The sequence below is a fragment of the Dromiciops gliroides genome, chromosome 3 (assembly GCF_019393635.1).
Source record: "Dromiciops gliroides isolate mDroGli1 chromosome 3, mDroGli1.pri, whole genome shotgun sequence".
Classification (NCBI taxonomy): Eukaryota; Metazoa; Chordata; class Mammalia; order Microbiotheria; family Microbiotheriidae; genus Dromiciops; species Dromiciops gliroides.
Window position 1 is genome coordinate 334912423 of NC_057863.1, and position 16932 is coordinate 334929354.

Consider the following 16932-nt stretch of genomic DNA (forward strand, 5'->3'; position numbering starts at 1 on the left):
AATTATCTTGGTTGCAGTTCATTTGAAAACGGCTTGGAGGTTTTAATTAACCATGAGCTTAATATAAGTCAACAGTATGATGTGGCTACTAAAAAAACCATAGTCTTATTATTGCAAGTGTCTAGATCACAGGAAGCAAGAGTTTTACTGTGTTTCATGCTGGTTTGATGCTATCTGGAGCACTGGTGATGATGAGGTGAAACAAGTCCAAGAAAGGTGGTCAGAATAGTTCTGGTTTGAAGTAATTGAGGTTGTTTCTCCTGTAGAGGAGAAGATGAAAAGGAGCTATGAAGATCAGCAGAAGTGTGAAAGCACTTTTAATCAGCTAACTCCTACCACCAGCACCTACTATATGCCAGGTGAGGGGGTCAAAAACAAAATGAAGTGGTCCTTGCTCTACAGGAGCCCCCTTCTTTGGGGGGAAGACAGCTATACATGTCTAAATAGATAGAGAATAAATGCAAAGCTAAGTACAAGGTAATTAAATGCAAGGTAATTAGGGAGGAAGGACTGGAAAACTTGGGGAAAATAAGAAAAGACTTTGTGTAGAAGGGTGTCTTTAAGCATCATCTCAAAGGAGATGAGGGATTCTGTGAGGTAAGAAAAGAGAGCATTTCAGGCAGGGGGACAGTCAGTGCAAGAGCATGGAGATGGAGTGCTGTGTGTGAGGAACAGAGATGCATTTTGTGTTGAGCCATTTGGTGTGGAGAGGGGGAAAAATACATATTGGGTGGGGGAAGGAGGAAAAGGGGTTAGAAAGAGAGGTGGGGCAGGGAAGCTAGGTGGCACAGTGGATAAAGCACCGGCCCTGGATTCAGGAGGACCTGAGTTCAAATCCTGCCTCAGACACTTGACACTTACTAGCTATGTGACCCTGGGCAAGTCACTTAACCATCATTGCCCTGGAAAAAAAAAAAAGAAAAAGAAAAAAAAAAAAAGAAAGAAAGGTCGGGGCCAGGTTGTGAAAGAGGAGGAGCTTATGTTTTATTTTATTCAAATGAGATATTTGTAAAGTGCTTAGCACAGTGCTTGCTTATTCAGTCATTTCAGGCACGTCTGACTCTTCGTGACCCCATTTATGGTTTTCTTGGCAGATACTATGGTGTGCCATTTCCTTTTACAGCTCATATTACAGATGAGGAAACTGAGGCAAAATGCATTAAGTGACTTCCCCAGGTTCACAAAGCTAGAAAGTGTCTAAGGCCAAATTTGAACTTAGGGAGATGAATCTTCCTGACTCCAGGACCAGCACTGGGCCACCTAGCTCCCCTGCCTAGCACATAGTAAGTGTTAAATAAATATTTATCTTCACCCCACCTCCTTCAACTACACATAGTAGAAAACCACTGGAGTTTATTGAGTAGGAAGGTGATAGGGTCAGAACTACACTTAAGGAAAATCATTTTGTCATCCATATGGAGGATGCATTTATTAAGGATTATAAAGAACTATACATGTAGAACTTTATACATATAGCATAAATCTAAAGCTGGAACTTCAGAGGTCACCTAGTTCAGCCCTGTCATTTTACAGATAAAGAAACTGAGGAGCAAGGTGTCAGACATTTATTGAGCGTCTGCTAGGCACCAGCCACCGTGCTAAACTCTGGGGATACAAAAAGAGGCAAAATACAGCCCACAAGCAAACAAATACTATTATCTCTTCCACATCATGGTTTCCATTTATTGCAGGTCAGCATAAGAAATTAAATGGCAAGTTTTTGAGAGTTTTGCAGAAGCCACAGACAATAAGCAAAGACCAGCAGATGACACAAAGAAAAGAATTTAGAAACTCAGAAATATAATATATATATATAAAGAATTATATGATATAAACATATTTTATCTTTTAGTATCATAATAATTCAGGTTTCTTCTGTGGTACAAAGAGAGGGCTAAAAACTGTTATGTGGATTTTCCAGATCACAGGGGAACCATGCCCGTAGCCCCTGCATTGTGGAAGGGATAACTTTATGCACAAACATACTATAAAATAGATAGGAAATAATTAGGAGAAGAAAGGCACTATAATTAAGAAGGGTTGAGAAAGGCTTCCTCTAGAGGATGAGACTTTAGTTGGGACTTAAAAAGGAAGCCAGGGAGACTTGCCTAAGGTCATGTAAAGTCTTAACATATTTGAAGGACTATCCATTTGGAAACATTTGTACTGTAGCTCCAGAAAGCAGAGTTAAGATCAATGGACAGTCCTTGCAGAGAACCAGATTTCTGCTAAATAGGATCATATATTTTCAAAGTTCAATTTGAAGTCATTAGATAAAATGAGATCTTAAAAAGAGAGACTCTAGATAGAGAAAAGCAAAAGACCAAAGACTGAAATTTGTGATATGTCAGAGGTTGAAAAAGGAAGAGAAGTCACAAAAAGAAACAAAGAAAGGTCACTCTTGAAAGTTATTTATGAGTAGGAGACCCATGACAGAAAGTGGCATCTGGGAAGCCATTAGAGGAGAGAATTTCAAGAAGTAATGAGGGCAGATGGCAGTGTCAAAGGCTGTAGAAATTAAGGAAGATGAACACTTTGTAAACACCACTGGATTCGGTGAATAAGCAAACACTTATGGCTTTTTGGATTGCCATTTCAGTAAAGTGGGGGGAAGGGGAGGGTGGTACAGTAGCCTGATTTCAGGAAGTAAGGAGAGAATAAGTGGTAAGAATGTAGGGAAACAGTGGATATGGGCCATTTGTTTTGGCAAGAGGAAGGAAGGGAGGGAGGGAGGGAAGGAGAAAGGAAGGAGAGAGGTAGGTAGGAAGGGAGGAAGGAAAGGGAAATGGTTTTCTAACAGATTTAGGTAATAAGAAATTTGGTTGTTTATAATAGATTTGCAAAGCATTAATTCCCTCTTAATCTTCACCTTGATCAATGTGAAAGCAAAGTGTTGAGGGTAGCAAAAAAAATTTCTTATTTCAAGTGGAGGAAGGTGAGTTTCTGCACTTGAATGGTTGATACTGTTATAGGGGAAATTGGTGGGAGTGGCATTGGGGGTGTTGGAGTCTGTAGTAGCAGCCTGCTAGGCCTGGGTCCAGTTAGGGATGCTCTGGCCCTGAGGGGGACACTATGATCATGGAGAAATATGGTTGATCAGCTTGTTGGGGTCGGTTAGAGATGACTCTTTCCTTGGAGAAGCAAAGTAGTTGATTAGCCAGGTAGTGGTTGGTCAAACAGATAAAAAAGCAGCCACCCAGAAAGCCGGGCTCCTTGAATTTACAACATGAGCTTAGTTTGGAGCCAGTCGTGTTTGCTGTGTGATTAGGGCCAGGTAGTGACAATAATCTCAAGTTAGAAGTGTGGACTTTTTATTATTCATATATCCAAATAGCTAACATCATCATTTTCAAACTGCTGTCACTTTTCAGTCTTAGGTCTCTACCCCCCCTTTATAAAATTGTTATCTCCTTTGTTCAGGGAGTTGAAGTTAGGTTTCTTCTCCCAGCCATATCTCTATGGCTGTCTTGATTAAGGAACATGCCATAAACCTGTACCTTCCTGGGAGTTGAAGTCTAGGCTTCTTCTCCCAGCCATGCCTCTGTGTGCCAAATAATAAAACCTTTTACTAAAAATTTGATTGGATTGTGTGGGTGAGTAATTCTTTAAAAGAGCAATATTTTCAAGAACCCATCTAGCTGCTCTTTGGTCCTGGTGGCAGGAGGAAGATGACGGAAACGTCTTCATTTGGTAAGCGCCGGAATAAGACGCACAATTTGTGCCGTCACTGTGGCTCTAAGGCATACCATCTTCAGAAGTCAACCTGCAGCAAATGCGGGTATCCTGCCAAACGCAAGAGAAAGTATAATTGGAGTGCAAAGGCTAAGCGATGCAACACTACTGGTACTAGTCGAATGAGGTACCTAAAAATTGTCTGCCGCCAAATCAGGAATGGATTCCATGAAGAAACAGCACCTAAACCCAAGAGAGCAGCTGTTGCAGCATCTAGTTCATCTTGAGGAGTCAACTGTTTGTTAAAATAAATGCCCTGAATCAAAAAAAAAAAAAAAAAAAGAACCCATCTAGCCGTAATAGGGTCTTTAGGAATTCCTCTTTAAAGAATTACACCTTCTCACACAAAAATCCAGTTAGAATAAAATAATATTTTATTTGGGCACTGGAGAAAAGAAACCAAGAGAGAAATACTTGGACTTCTTCTCATGGGGAAAAGGTACGGCACAGAGACTTTGTTCTCTGAGATACCTATCTCCTTGAGCGAGAGAAAGGCAAATACTTTTGTAGAGGACTGATGGTGGACGTGATCATCTGATTGGAAAGTTCCCTTATTAGAGGTGATCACTTAAGGAAGGACCATTTCCCACTGGTGGTGGCTGGGAGAAGTTGGGTGAGAGGGGGCTCTGATCTTTCCAACCATCTCTGTCCCCCGGCACCAGTCAGGCAGAAGCCACACATAGGTTTATCTCCCTGAGGGGTGGGGGGACCAGAATGAAGGGTGGTGGTCCTAGAGTTAGTTCAGTCCCTATCAGGTGCTGTTTATCTCTTAAAGTGTGTCTGTTCTTTGGTTTAGTTTTTCAAGATGGTTCCCTGAGTTCCCCCAGAAAACTTCTGAGGTACCCAGACCCATAACAATATACTTTTGGTTTTTAAAGCCTATTTAGAAAATAAAATAATGTGTAGGGCACTTCTCCAAATTCTCATTTCTTAGGATGTTTTCTTTGGGTGGGAATAAGAAGAATAAGAGAACAAAATGGAATTTAATGATGTGTTTTGCTCCTAGGACTTTGGTCTTCACTTCTATATATTATATTTTATATTCAGTATAACTCCCTTTCCACTATCTGTGACTGGGAAGTAGAGAGAGCTAGATATGTGAAATATATAGGTACACCATGCACTTCATTTTAGCTGCTGGATTCACACTCTCTAGATGCACCTCAATTTAGTAACAAACGTTAATCTCCTACTATGTTCAATATGCTGTACCAGGTGGTGGGAATACAAAGACAAATGAAATAGTCATTGCCCATAAGGAACTTATAGTTTGCTGGGGGGAATACATTAGGTATTAAAATAAGTAAATGCAAATTACTTTCAGGAGGGAAGAAATACAACTAGAGATCAGAAAAGGCCTCATGGAAGAGGTTTTGTAGGAAGCTATAGATCCTGAGAAGTGAGAAGAAAGTGAATTCATTTTAGACATGAAGGACTACGTGTGAAATGGCAATCAGTATGAGATTAGATACATGAGTGACCACTGTACTTCAGGTGTGGATGAGATGGGGAGATCCAGTCTCAAGAAGGAGAAAACAGGAAAGGAGAGGAAGTGAATCAAGGGGAAGAGCAAGAAAGGAGGTAAGAGTTAGAATGTTGTATACTTGGAATGGACCAGTTTGACTGGAATGGAGAGTACCAGAAGTACTGTTATAAAAGTAGAAAGGCAGGAAAGAGCCACATGGTAGATGTTTTTAAATGTCAGGCTAAAGGTCAATTAACAAGTCTAAGAAACAACTCTGAAAGATAATTCTGAGATATAGCTAAAGCAATCCTCAAAGGAGACATAATTCTAAAAACATTAATTAACAAAATATAAAAAAGAGGATTAATAAATTAGAAAATCAGCAAATCCAAAATAATCTCAAAAGGGGAAAATTTGAAAATTAGAGGAGAATTAAATTGGAAACAAAAGAGAAAAAAGTGATAAAACTAAAAGCGAATTCTTTGAAATGACTAATACAATTGTCAAATCGTTAGTCAACCTGATTAAAAAGAAGAGGGAAGAGGGGCAACTAGGTGGTGCAGGGCCCAGCATTCAGGAGGACCTGAATTCAAATCTGGCCTCAGACACTTAACAGTTACTAGCTGTGTGACCCTGGGCAAGTCACTTAACCCCAATTGTCTCATCAAAAAAAATAAAAGAGAGAGAGAGAGAGAGAGGGAAGAAAATAAAATTTAAAAAATAAAAACAAACAAGGTAAGAAGTCATAATATAAAAACAAAAAAGAATAAATAAAAAGAATTCTCAGAACCCATAGTTATATGCCAACAAAATTGAGAATTCAAAAGAAATAGAGGATTATCTACAAAAAAATTAAATATCCCAATTAATAGAAGTCCAAATAGAGATCTTAATCCAATCTCTGAATAGGATAAAGAACTAATATGAGAGAAACAAAATCTTGGTCTTGATTTATTTAAAGGAAAATTCATCATATTTTTAAAGAACAATTAAAATACCAATATTGCACAAATTATTTTCAAGAATTGAGAAAGCATTCTACTGAACTTATTCTATGAGACAAATATAATCCTGACACTTAAACTCAGGAAAGATAAAGCAAAGAGAACTATAGATCAATATTTTTAGGGAATCTTGATTCAAAAATTTTAAACAAAATTTTGAACAAAACAGTTACTTATGGAAAAACAAACAAACCATTCACTATGATCAATGTGGATTTATAATAGAGATGCAGTCATAGTTCAACAGTAACAAAACAGTGAACATAATCATATCACAAACAAAAAATATCCCAAGACATGTGATTAAATAAATTCCCAAGAATTCTTTGATAAAGTTAAACACTCATTTCTTCTAATAGCAAATAAATTAAAAATAAAACTACAAAATATATACATAAAAGATCTTTTTTTTAATGTGATAAAAAGTATCTATTTGAAAACCAAAAGCTAGGATTTTATACAATAGGGAAATACAAGAAATTTTCCCAATAAATACAAGGGTAAAGCCAGGATACTTTTTCCCTGCTGTTATTTTATATCATTGTGGAAGTGCTAGCAATAGCATCAAGACAAGAGAGAGAAATTAAAGGCATAAAGATGGACTGAGAAGAGGTAAAATCATTCCTGTTTGCTTCTGAAATGATAGTTCACTTAGAAAATCCTTGGGAATCAGCCGAGAAACTAATTGAAACAATAACTTCAGCAAAGTTGCAGGCTATAGAATAAATCACAAAAAACCAATGTCATTTCTATATAGCAATAAGTGAATCCAGAAGGTAGCAGTAGAAAGGGAAGTCCCATTCAAAGTAACTACAAAATACATACACCATGTGGCAATCAATCCACCAAAGCATAAGCAACACCTGTGAAGATAAAGATTGCAAAATGCTCCTTAAAGAAAAAAAAAGAACAACTTTCATAACAGGAGTGATACTCAGTGCTCAAGACCCTGCTGTGCCAATGTAACAAAAGTAACAATAGTATTCAAATTAATTTGTAGATCTAGTGCTTTGACAATCAAACCACCAGTGCTTCACGGATCTAGAGAAAACAGTAACAAAACTCTTTTGAACAAAAAAATGTAGAGTGTGAAGGGAAATAATGAAAAAAAAGATGAACAAAAGGAGAATAGATAAGGAAGAATCAGAAATAATTGAACTCGACCCAGTGTTCAATAAACGTCAAACCATAACATTATTTAGGAAAGAATTCCCTATTTTACAAAAATGGTTGGGGAAACTGGAAGTCAATCTGGCACCAATATGATAATAAATTCAACATGGATACATGATCAAAATATTGAACAGCATAAAAATGAGAAGAGAGAAAGATCATTTAGCTTTCAGAACAATGGCTAGATAGTGAATTCTTAAAACAAAGAGTAGACTTAGTTATACAGGTCTGTTATAAATGAGAGGCAGTCTTAGAATGCAGTTCTAAGAGATGAAAGATATACACATATAGGCTTATAACCAAGAATAATTTTACTCTGCAAAACGGTATAATCCTCTGAGGGAAGGAAGGGTCCAGTTTCAGATTCTAGCCCAGTCTAAAGCCTGCAGGTGAATAACCAGGGCAGAAATCCCATACCAACAGGCAGAGCCTGCCATTTTGTCACTCTGAACCAGCAGAGTTTCCCAGATATCCGATCATGAGTGAGTCTAGCTTCAGGCTACTTTCGCTCAGGCCCAGACACAGGTCAGGAACTTGCAAAGCTCAGATCTGGGGAGCAGTCATCAGACTTTTGCCTGGATCAGACTACTCTATGAAGACTGAAAATTTATAGGTTTCCCAGCATGTTCTTGAGATCCTAGAGTAATATAATATTCAATATCCCAAGAAAGGAATGACAAGACCAACCCAGAGTTTCTCTTCATGAGTGCTCGAGCCATAACATCAAATCTAAAGTCAGGAAATACTCTGGAAGAATAAGCAAATGACTATAAATAAATATTATATTAAAAAGAACATTTGAGAAATAAATCCAGAAGAAAAAATGGCTCCAAAACATTTATAAGCAGAGACTAAGCAAAAATTGCAGCTTGGTCGTGAATTCAACTAGATATTCTGAAATAGATGAAATGGGAGTTTAAAAATCATCCAGTCAGTTGTTAATAAGTGCCTACTACGTGCCAGGCACTGTTCTAAGTATAGGGGATGCTAAGGAGACATAAGAAAATTCTTGCCCTCAAAGAGCTCACAATCTAATGGAGAGACAATAAGCAAACAAATCTGTATGAACAAGCTATATACAGGATAAAAAAGAAATGAGAGGGGGCAGCTAGGTGGCACAGTGGATGAAGCACCGGCCCTGGAGTCAGGAGTACCTGAGTTCAGATCCGGCCTCAGACACTTGACACTTGCTAGCTGTGTGACCCTGGGCAAGTCACTTAACCCTCATTGCCCTAAAAAGAAAAAAAAAGAAATGAGAGAGAAGGTGCTAGGATGAATACAAATGAAATGAGAACACCCAAGGGAAAAAAATTGGAAAAGAAATGATAACTGGAAGAAAGAATTGCAAAGGGAATTAATGGCTTGGCACAAGAGGTACAAAACCTTGCCCAAACAACAAATTCCTTGGAAAAATTAGACTGTATCAAATAAAAGCCAGAGACTCCATGAGGCAATAAAATAGTCAAAAGATTGGAAAAAATAGAAGAAAATTAGCAAATATAATTGACCTGGAAAACAGATCAAGGAGAAAAAAATTTAAGAATTTATCATTGTTGTTCAGTCTTTTCAGTTGTGACTGACTCTTTTGTGACCCCATTTGGGGTTTTCTTGGCCATTGGAGTGGTTTGCCATTTCCTTCTCCAGCTCACAAAGTGACTTGCCCAGGGTCACACAGCTAGTAAGTGTCTGAGGCAGATTTGGATTCACAAAGATGAGTCTTCTTCACTTGGCCCAGTACTCTATCCACTGTGCCACTTAGCTTCCCCTAAGAATCTTTAGACTATTTGAATTGCCATTCTACACACACATACACACACACACACACACACACACACACACACACACACCCCAAATCCAGACATCAAATTTAAATAAATTTTAAAAGAAAACTGTCCAGAGCTCTTAGAATCACAGGATAAAGTAGAAATAGAAGAATTCCCTATAACTTCCTGAAAGATACCCCAAAATGAAAACTACTGAATATCATAGCCAAAATCTGGAATTTTCCAGATCAAAGAAAAATACTGTAAGTAGACAGAAAGAATGAATTTAAGTACAGCCCCAGTCTATATCACATACCATTTTGCCGCAATCACGAAAAAGGAGCAGAGAGCTTGGAATATGATGCTTAAGAAGGCAAAATATATAGGTTTACATCCAAGACTAACTTACCCATAAAAACTAAGTCTAATGTCACAGAGGGGAAAAATGAACCGTTAATGAAATAGGGAACTTCCAATCATTCCTGATGAAAAGACCAGAGCTTTGGAGAAACTTTGAAGTTCAAAAATAGGAATAAAGAGAAATATAATAAGAGAAATATAATAAGATAAACACAAATAAACAATGATAAACCAATACAGAGGAAGGCGAATAGAACCAGGAGAACAGTTTATATGAGGAGAACAAGATGGGAAAGGCAAACAACTTTGAAAGATTTAGGAACTCTGATCAACATAATGACCAAGCACAATTCCAGAGAGAGAGGTAAAGGACTCAGAGTGCAAAGAGCCATGATTCTTTTGGACATGGACAATGAAGAAATTTGTTTTTCTTGACTATTCAGGTTTATAACAGGAGTTTTGTTTTTCTTTTGCTCTCAGGGGTGTGGGGTTGGGTGAGAGAATGAAAAGGCAGATTTTTCTGCTGACTGGAAAAAAAAGTATTAATGTTTAAAAATAAGAAAGGGACATCAGTAAAACACTTTAAAAAATTTTAATGCCCAAAAGCAAATAGAAAGAAGCACAGACAAGCAGGGCAGCTTTGAATGCAATGCTCAGGAATTATTTTATACTTTTTTTAAAAGAAAGCAAGCCATATAAATTAGAATTTCAATTTCATATGCATTCTTATTTTTATGGTCTGTTATATATGGTGATCTTCATTTTGATATTTGAATTCAGAATTAAAAAATCCTTTAAAAATGCTATAGAGAACTCAAAAAATGAGAACAGAAAAGGCTTAGGTAGTTACATCATAGAGATGATGGTAACTTCATAGTCGTTTCAGTTGATTGTTAGTATCAGAAGTGAAATCATTAAGATGTGTAAAAGGGAGGTGAGAAAATGGAAGCAATGTGTGTAGATGATCATTTATAAAAGCTTGGCAGTGAAAAGGAGAAAAGGTGTTGGGTTGAGGAAATGGCAATGTTAAGTAAAGGTTTTTTAAGGATTTGGGAAAAGTGTGGTTATATTTGTAGGTGGTAGGGAGTGAGCAATTTCTCCCAGAACTGCTGACGAAGAGGCCTGCTGCTTGCCTGACCTGTGTTTCCTCTCCTTTCTGTTTCATATAGAAATGTACACAAGGCAGTAAGTGAATAACTCCTAGTCTTGCAGGGAGATTATTCAATTTTTAAATGCTGCCTTTTAAATTTTTAAAACTTGTGTCCAGATTTTATCAGTGACGTTTTCTGAATTGGATGTACCTTCTCTTTTCAGATTGTTATTACCGATGCATAGTAACTTTTTGTAGTTAGTTTCTGTACCACTTTTTGTTCACTGCTTAGGAACAGATCTGGTATATTTCATTATAATCATAGACTATTCAAGGTAGGAGGGAACATACAGTTATATGTTATATGAAATATAACATGAAATAAAGTGAGTAGGGTAGGAGCCCAAAGTGATGGACTGACTCCATCTATGGCCACGTAACTAAATTAGTGGCATAGGCAGAACTAGAAATCAGATCTGATTCCTGATGTTGTGCTATTTTTTTCTTCTATACCATTTTCCTTCCTTTTGTGGGTTGTAGAGCTAATTGCTCTTTTTAGTAGGACTTTTTCCCATCCCAAAGTCTGATTTCCAAGTTTCTTCCTAGTGTCAAACATTCTCTACGTGATTAATTAATATGCCTCATTATTGCCACCTAGTCCGATCTTAGAGCTTCTACAACTCAATTTTATATTTCTGATTCCATTATATTATCGTGATCAGGTGTGGGCTACAATATTAAAATTTTTATTACATAAATATGAAAGTTCTGTCTACAGTGATTCTGTACTTTTTCTCATAAGCTTTTTCTCCCATTACTTTGCATTTATCCTTCATATGCAGTAATATACCTCTTCTTTCCCTGTACTTCTTCTTCCTATAGGATCAGGAGCCTCTAACACTAAGTATCTAACACTAAGATACTTAGGGGGCTAAACATATTTTGGACCAAATGTGTGATTTTATTCATATGGATAATTCCTAATGTGAAAACTCCCTATACCAGTACAGACTGATGTGTGTGTGTGTGTGTGTGTGTGTGTGTGTGTGTGTGTGTGTGTGTGTGTGTGTGTGTGTGTAAAGATCCTTTAAGAAAAAATAACCACTACACTAAATCCTTTCTTCAGTGCTTCATTGTGGTAAGCAGATTAGTCTTGGGATCCTGAAGGTTAAGCTTTGCCAGGCCTCACCGATATGAAAAGGCCTAGCAATGAACTTGTCTGCTGGTGTTGTCTTACAACTAGCCTAGCCTAGATTTTGGAGAGGTTAATCAATGGTTTATCCATAAAGATGATAAATTTTTCAGCCAAAGCACCTCAATTAAGTCATAGTAGACCCAGAAGAGTTGTGACCTTCACCAGTGAAACTAGTACCCGCAGCAACAAAATAATGGATTCTAGAATAAGTTTACTTCTATCATTGGTGTATAAGCATTTATACATCTGGGCCCACTGCTTCTCAAACATGATAGGTGTCTAATTGGATGGATCAGGCCTTAGATTTGCTTCCTGGCCTCATAAAACCTTTTTTTCAATTTTTGTGCTTAGTTGCTTTCGTTTTAAAACTCCTCTGTAAGAGGCAGCTAGGTGACACAGTGGATAGAGCACCAACCCTGGAGTCAGGAGGACCTGAGTTCAAATCCAGCATTAGACACTTGACACTTACTAGCTGTGTGACCCTGGGCCAGTTACTTAACCCCAATTGCCTCACCAAAAAACAAAAACAAAAACAAAACAACCTCTTCTGTAGCCCTTCAGATTGTAAGCTCTTCCTGCCCAGTATCATTTTATTCAGGTGAAGCTGACCCTAAGACTTTTACATTTCCAGCCTGGCTCTTTCCCTGTCTTATATAACACTAGGCGGTGTATCAGGTGGTTGGGTGGTACTTCTGCCGTAGTTGTGGTAGATCCAGAATAACCAATGAAATAGATTTTTTTCCGGATAACTGAAGAATAACCCTTAACACTAAAACTTTGTTTCTATTTTTTTATGACATTTTTCAAAAATATGATGTACATTCTTGGCTTCTTTAACAGCATTTTCAACACTAGCTAAACTTTTCTGCATGACTAAGGGTCATTATTAGATTCAGCTCAGTACTATCTTACGCTGTAAAAATAGATGATTAGGGACAGTGGGTTGAATCTGTAGTGAACCTGGACCTTTTTGTTGCCCTCTTCTCAAATGAATTGCAAATATGAATTGGTTCCTTTTTTGTGGTCCTTGCTTCCTTTTCATAAAAGGAGAGCAAAAAAAGTGCAGTTGGTTGATTGCCTGTGAAGATAATATGGCTGCTGCCTTGCTGCAAAATTAGTTCTAGAAGCAAGAACCAACGTAACCTCCTAGGTTTTATTCCCAGTCAAGTCATCATCTCCACTGCCATTTTCTGTCTTTCCTGACACTTTAGTCACTTATTTCAATGTGACTTCCATTTCTAATTCAGTGCCAAGTATCCCCCAATTCCATTCTTTTGCCTTCATATGAAAACAGCCATCTTGTGGACTTTTACAATATTTGGGGGGGGGAGCATTAAGGGTTAAGTGACTTGCCCAAGGTCACATAGCTAGTAAGTGTCAAGTGTCTGAGGTCAGATTTGAACTCAGGTCCTCTTGAATCCAGGGCCAGTGCTTTATCCACTTTGACACCTAGCTGCCCCTAGAAGATTTTTTACTAATGATTATTAAAACCTGCTTGTGTTTTCACAACCATAACTTGTTTAGATAGGTTTTTTTAAAAAAATAGATATTTTATTTGTTTAAATGAGCTAAAATTCACTTTTTCACTCTCCCATCCCTTCTCCCAGTTGAGAACACAAGAAAAACTAAACCCATTATATACATGTTGAGTCGAGCAAAACAACTTTTTACATTGTCTACATCCCCAAAAAAATCTCATTCTGCACTAGGACCCTTCTACCTCTCTTCCAGGAGGTTGGTAGCATGTTTCATCTTTAGTTTTCTGTATTGCTGCTTGTTTGTTCCACTGAGTTTAGCACAATTGTACTGTATCACATTTATATACTGTGACTTGTCATTGATCCCCTAATTTGTGAGCACCCTCTCAGAACCCCATTTTTGCCATTCAAAAAGAGGTATAAATATTTTTTATATATCTTTAGAGTTTGTTTGCTTAGGACAGTTGTTCAGTCATGTCCAACTCTTCTTGACCCAGTGGACAGGGTAGCACACCAATACTTCTGTCCATGGGGTTTTCTTAACAAAGATACTGGGATACTGGAGTAGTTTTACCTTTTAAAGCAAAACCTTTATTGCCACCTGGATTAAGTGGATTAGGGCAAAGCAGAGGTTAAATGACTTGCCTAGAGTCACACAAGCTAGTATGTGGCTGAGGTCATATTTGAACTCAGGTCTTTCTGACTCCAGGCCCAGAATTCTAGCCATTGAGCCACCTAGCTGCCTCAGGACTTGGGACTTATCTGTCCCTTAATTTACCCTCCCTCTAAATCCTCCCTCCACTTTTCTCCTTTCTCTTATATTTCCTTGTTGAGTAAAATGTATTTCTGTACCCAACTGTGTGTGTGTGTGTGTGTGCATGCATGTGTGTATGTGTGTATATGTATGTGTATCTGCTTGCTTCTTTTGAACAGTTTCATGAGCGTGAGGTTCAAGTGTCAACCACTCCCCCTTCCCCCTCTTCTTTGTCTGATGTCTTCTTGAGTGCCCTGATGATGTGATCATTTTTCCTAACCTTTCTTTCCCTTCTGCACCAGTACATGCCTCTTCCTCTCTTTCTGTTCTTAAGATCATCAAGACATAACAGAACCACTTCCAGACTTTGTCTAATTAGACACCCTCTGTGACCCCTGATGATGGTTCAGAAGGAATACCTATATCATCTCCCCATATTTGAATGTAAGCAGTTTATCCCTGTTTACTCCTTTATGACTGTTCGTTCATATTTACCTTTTTATATTTCTCTTCATTTGAGTTTGTGTTCAAGCTGCGTTTTTCCCTGAGGCTTTAGGTATTTTGGAGTCATTCCCCCCTTTTTTTAAGTTTGTGTCCTGAGCTTCATTGCCACCATAATAGCTCTTTATGATGAGGTTCTTGTTTTGTTTACTCATTCTTCCACCCTACTTCCTTACCTTGGACTTGATATTAGTTCTAGGCCATGTGGTACTTCTGGAAGGAAAGTCTGGGCTGATCCTGTTGATCTTTTCTTGAGGTATTGAATGTTGCATTATTCCAGGATCTCAAAGACAGATTAGGGGCCTGTAAGCATTTGGTGCTCCCAAAGGAGTCTGATCCAGGGTCAAGTCTGATTGCTGTCCCCCCCCACCCACCCACCACCTCCCCCCCCCCCCGCCCCCGTCTGAGCTCTGTAAGTTTCTGGCCTGGGTTTGGGTCTAAGGGGTAGTGAACTGCTGCTGGGCTTACTCCCTATCAGCCCACTTGCAAAGCTCTCTTGATTCAGAGAGACAAAACTGTAGGCTTCCCTTTGGTCTTCAATCCCTGCCCATGTTATTACTCTACAAACTATGCTAGATGGTATAAGAGAGGCCCTGATCTACACCTGGAGTGTAAGCCACACAGCTGCTACTGTTAGCTTCTGAACTTCCTTCTTTTTTTGGAACCCTGCCTTTTGAACAGGTCCCCTTCTTAATCTCCTCTGGATCTGTAACACAAAACTGGGTAATGGGTGACAAGGCTGCCAGGTGGCACCTGTCCCTGTTACAGTGCCTTGGTATGTGTCTGGTGGTGCCCTGGTAAGGGTCTGAGCCCTATTTCTAAACTAATACACAGCCTCTCCCTGGGCATTAGAGAGTTAGAGTGCTTCAAGCACGGCAAGCTTCGAGCTTGTTGTTGTTCAGTCATGTCCAACTCTTCATGACCCAATTTGGGGTTCTCTTGGCAGGAGTACTAGAGTGGTTTGCCATTTCCTCTTCCAATTCATTTTATATATGAGGAAACTGAGGCAAACAGGGTTAAGTAACATGCCTAGGCTCACACAGCTAGCAAGTGTCTGAGGTTGGATTTAAACTCAAGAGGATGAGTCTTCCTGACTCCAGGCCCAACAGTCTATCCACTGCATCACCCAAGTTTCTAGCCTGACCAGTCCCTAAGTGTACAAACATATCCTTGTTTGTGCCCTTGTGTTGGACAAATGATTCATTGGGACTTTTCCTGGATTTGCCCATCAGGATTTGGTCTGGAGTGTTTTCTAGGTCTGCTTAAAGATTTTTGGAAGGGAGTTCACTACACTGTTTCTTGCCATTTTATCTAACAGTGTTAGAGTGGATATAAAGGGATTTATCCAGTCAGAGAACTAGCAAATAGCAGAACCCAGACTAGAACCTGGGTCTTTTGATTCTTTTCCCAGGACTCTCATTTCAGGGTTCATCAGAATTCCTGATAGTTGGACATTTAGGGATGATTAAGGTATAATATCAGTAGTAACTGATTTCAAGAGTATCTGTGGTAAGGCTGTAGTTTGTAAACTCTGATTTGTGGATTATCTGTGATGAATATGTAATCCATGGTTCATTTCCTCTAAGCCTCCTTCCTTGTAAATGTATACTTAATATGAATTATCTTTAACATTTGCTTCAACCTGCCTTTGCTGCTTTCACCCAAGAGTCTAGAGTTCTTTCTTGAAACATCATAACCTCCACATACCTTCTTTGTCACACAAGATTCTCTATTCCCCTCAATCTGTGCATTTTCATTGGCTTTCCCTGAGCCTGGTGTGCACATCCTCCTAATCTCCACCACCCCACCCCCTTTCCTTAAAGGCTCACTTAAAATTGCAACTTTTGTAGATACCTTTCCCAGTCCCCCATAATAGTGCCTCCCCACTGAGATTTTCTCCAATTTATTCTGAGATTTTATATAGATAATATATACACACACATATATATGTATATGTATATAGATATATAGATATCTAAGATCTTTTACCACACTAAAATTCTATCTCTGAAATGGAAAACAATAAGAATACTATTTGTTAAACCAATTTCCAAAGGTCACTCTGGTAAAATGAAGAAAGGTCAACATATGTACGAATATTAAAACAACCTATGGGAAAAGAAAATCTTTCCTCAACTTTTTCCCTAAATCCAACTCCCAAATTAATATTAACCACAATACAAGTTTACAAAACTTGGGAAAATAAATAAATAAAAATATTTATGTTTATATATACACATATATACAGATGCATATATTCTGACGTGTATGTCTATACGTATATACAGACACACACATGTAGACACACACATCTTATTTGCACATAGTTCCTTGTGTTTTTTCTCTATAATTAGACCTTGAACTCCTTAAAGACAGTATTGTTTTTACCTTTCTTTGTATCTCCAATGCTTGGCACA

At 38.2% G+C, this 16932-nt stretch overlaps 2 protein-coding genes across 2 annotated transcripts in view; both read left to right on the plus strand.

Moving 5' to 3' along the window:
• Positions 1 to 16932, plus strand: part of PDIA5 (protein disulfide isomerase family A member 5) — a 181227-nt gene that overhangs the window by 72752 nt on the left and 91543 nt on the right. The gene's annotated exons all lie outside the window — the stretch shown is intronic.
• Positions 3650 to 4014, plus strand: LOC122751313 (60S ribosomal protein L37-like). The gene has a single exon (XM_043998312.1). It carries the CDS (start codon positions 3669 to 3671, stop codon positions 3957 to 3959), a length of 291 nt encoding a protein of 96 aa, XP_043854247.1. The 5' UTR covers positions 3650 to 3668; the 3' UTR covers positions 3960 to 4014.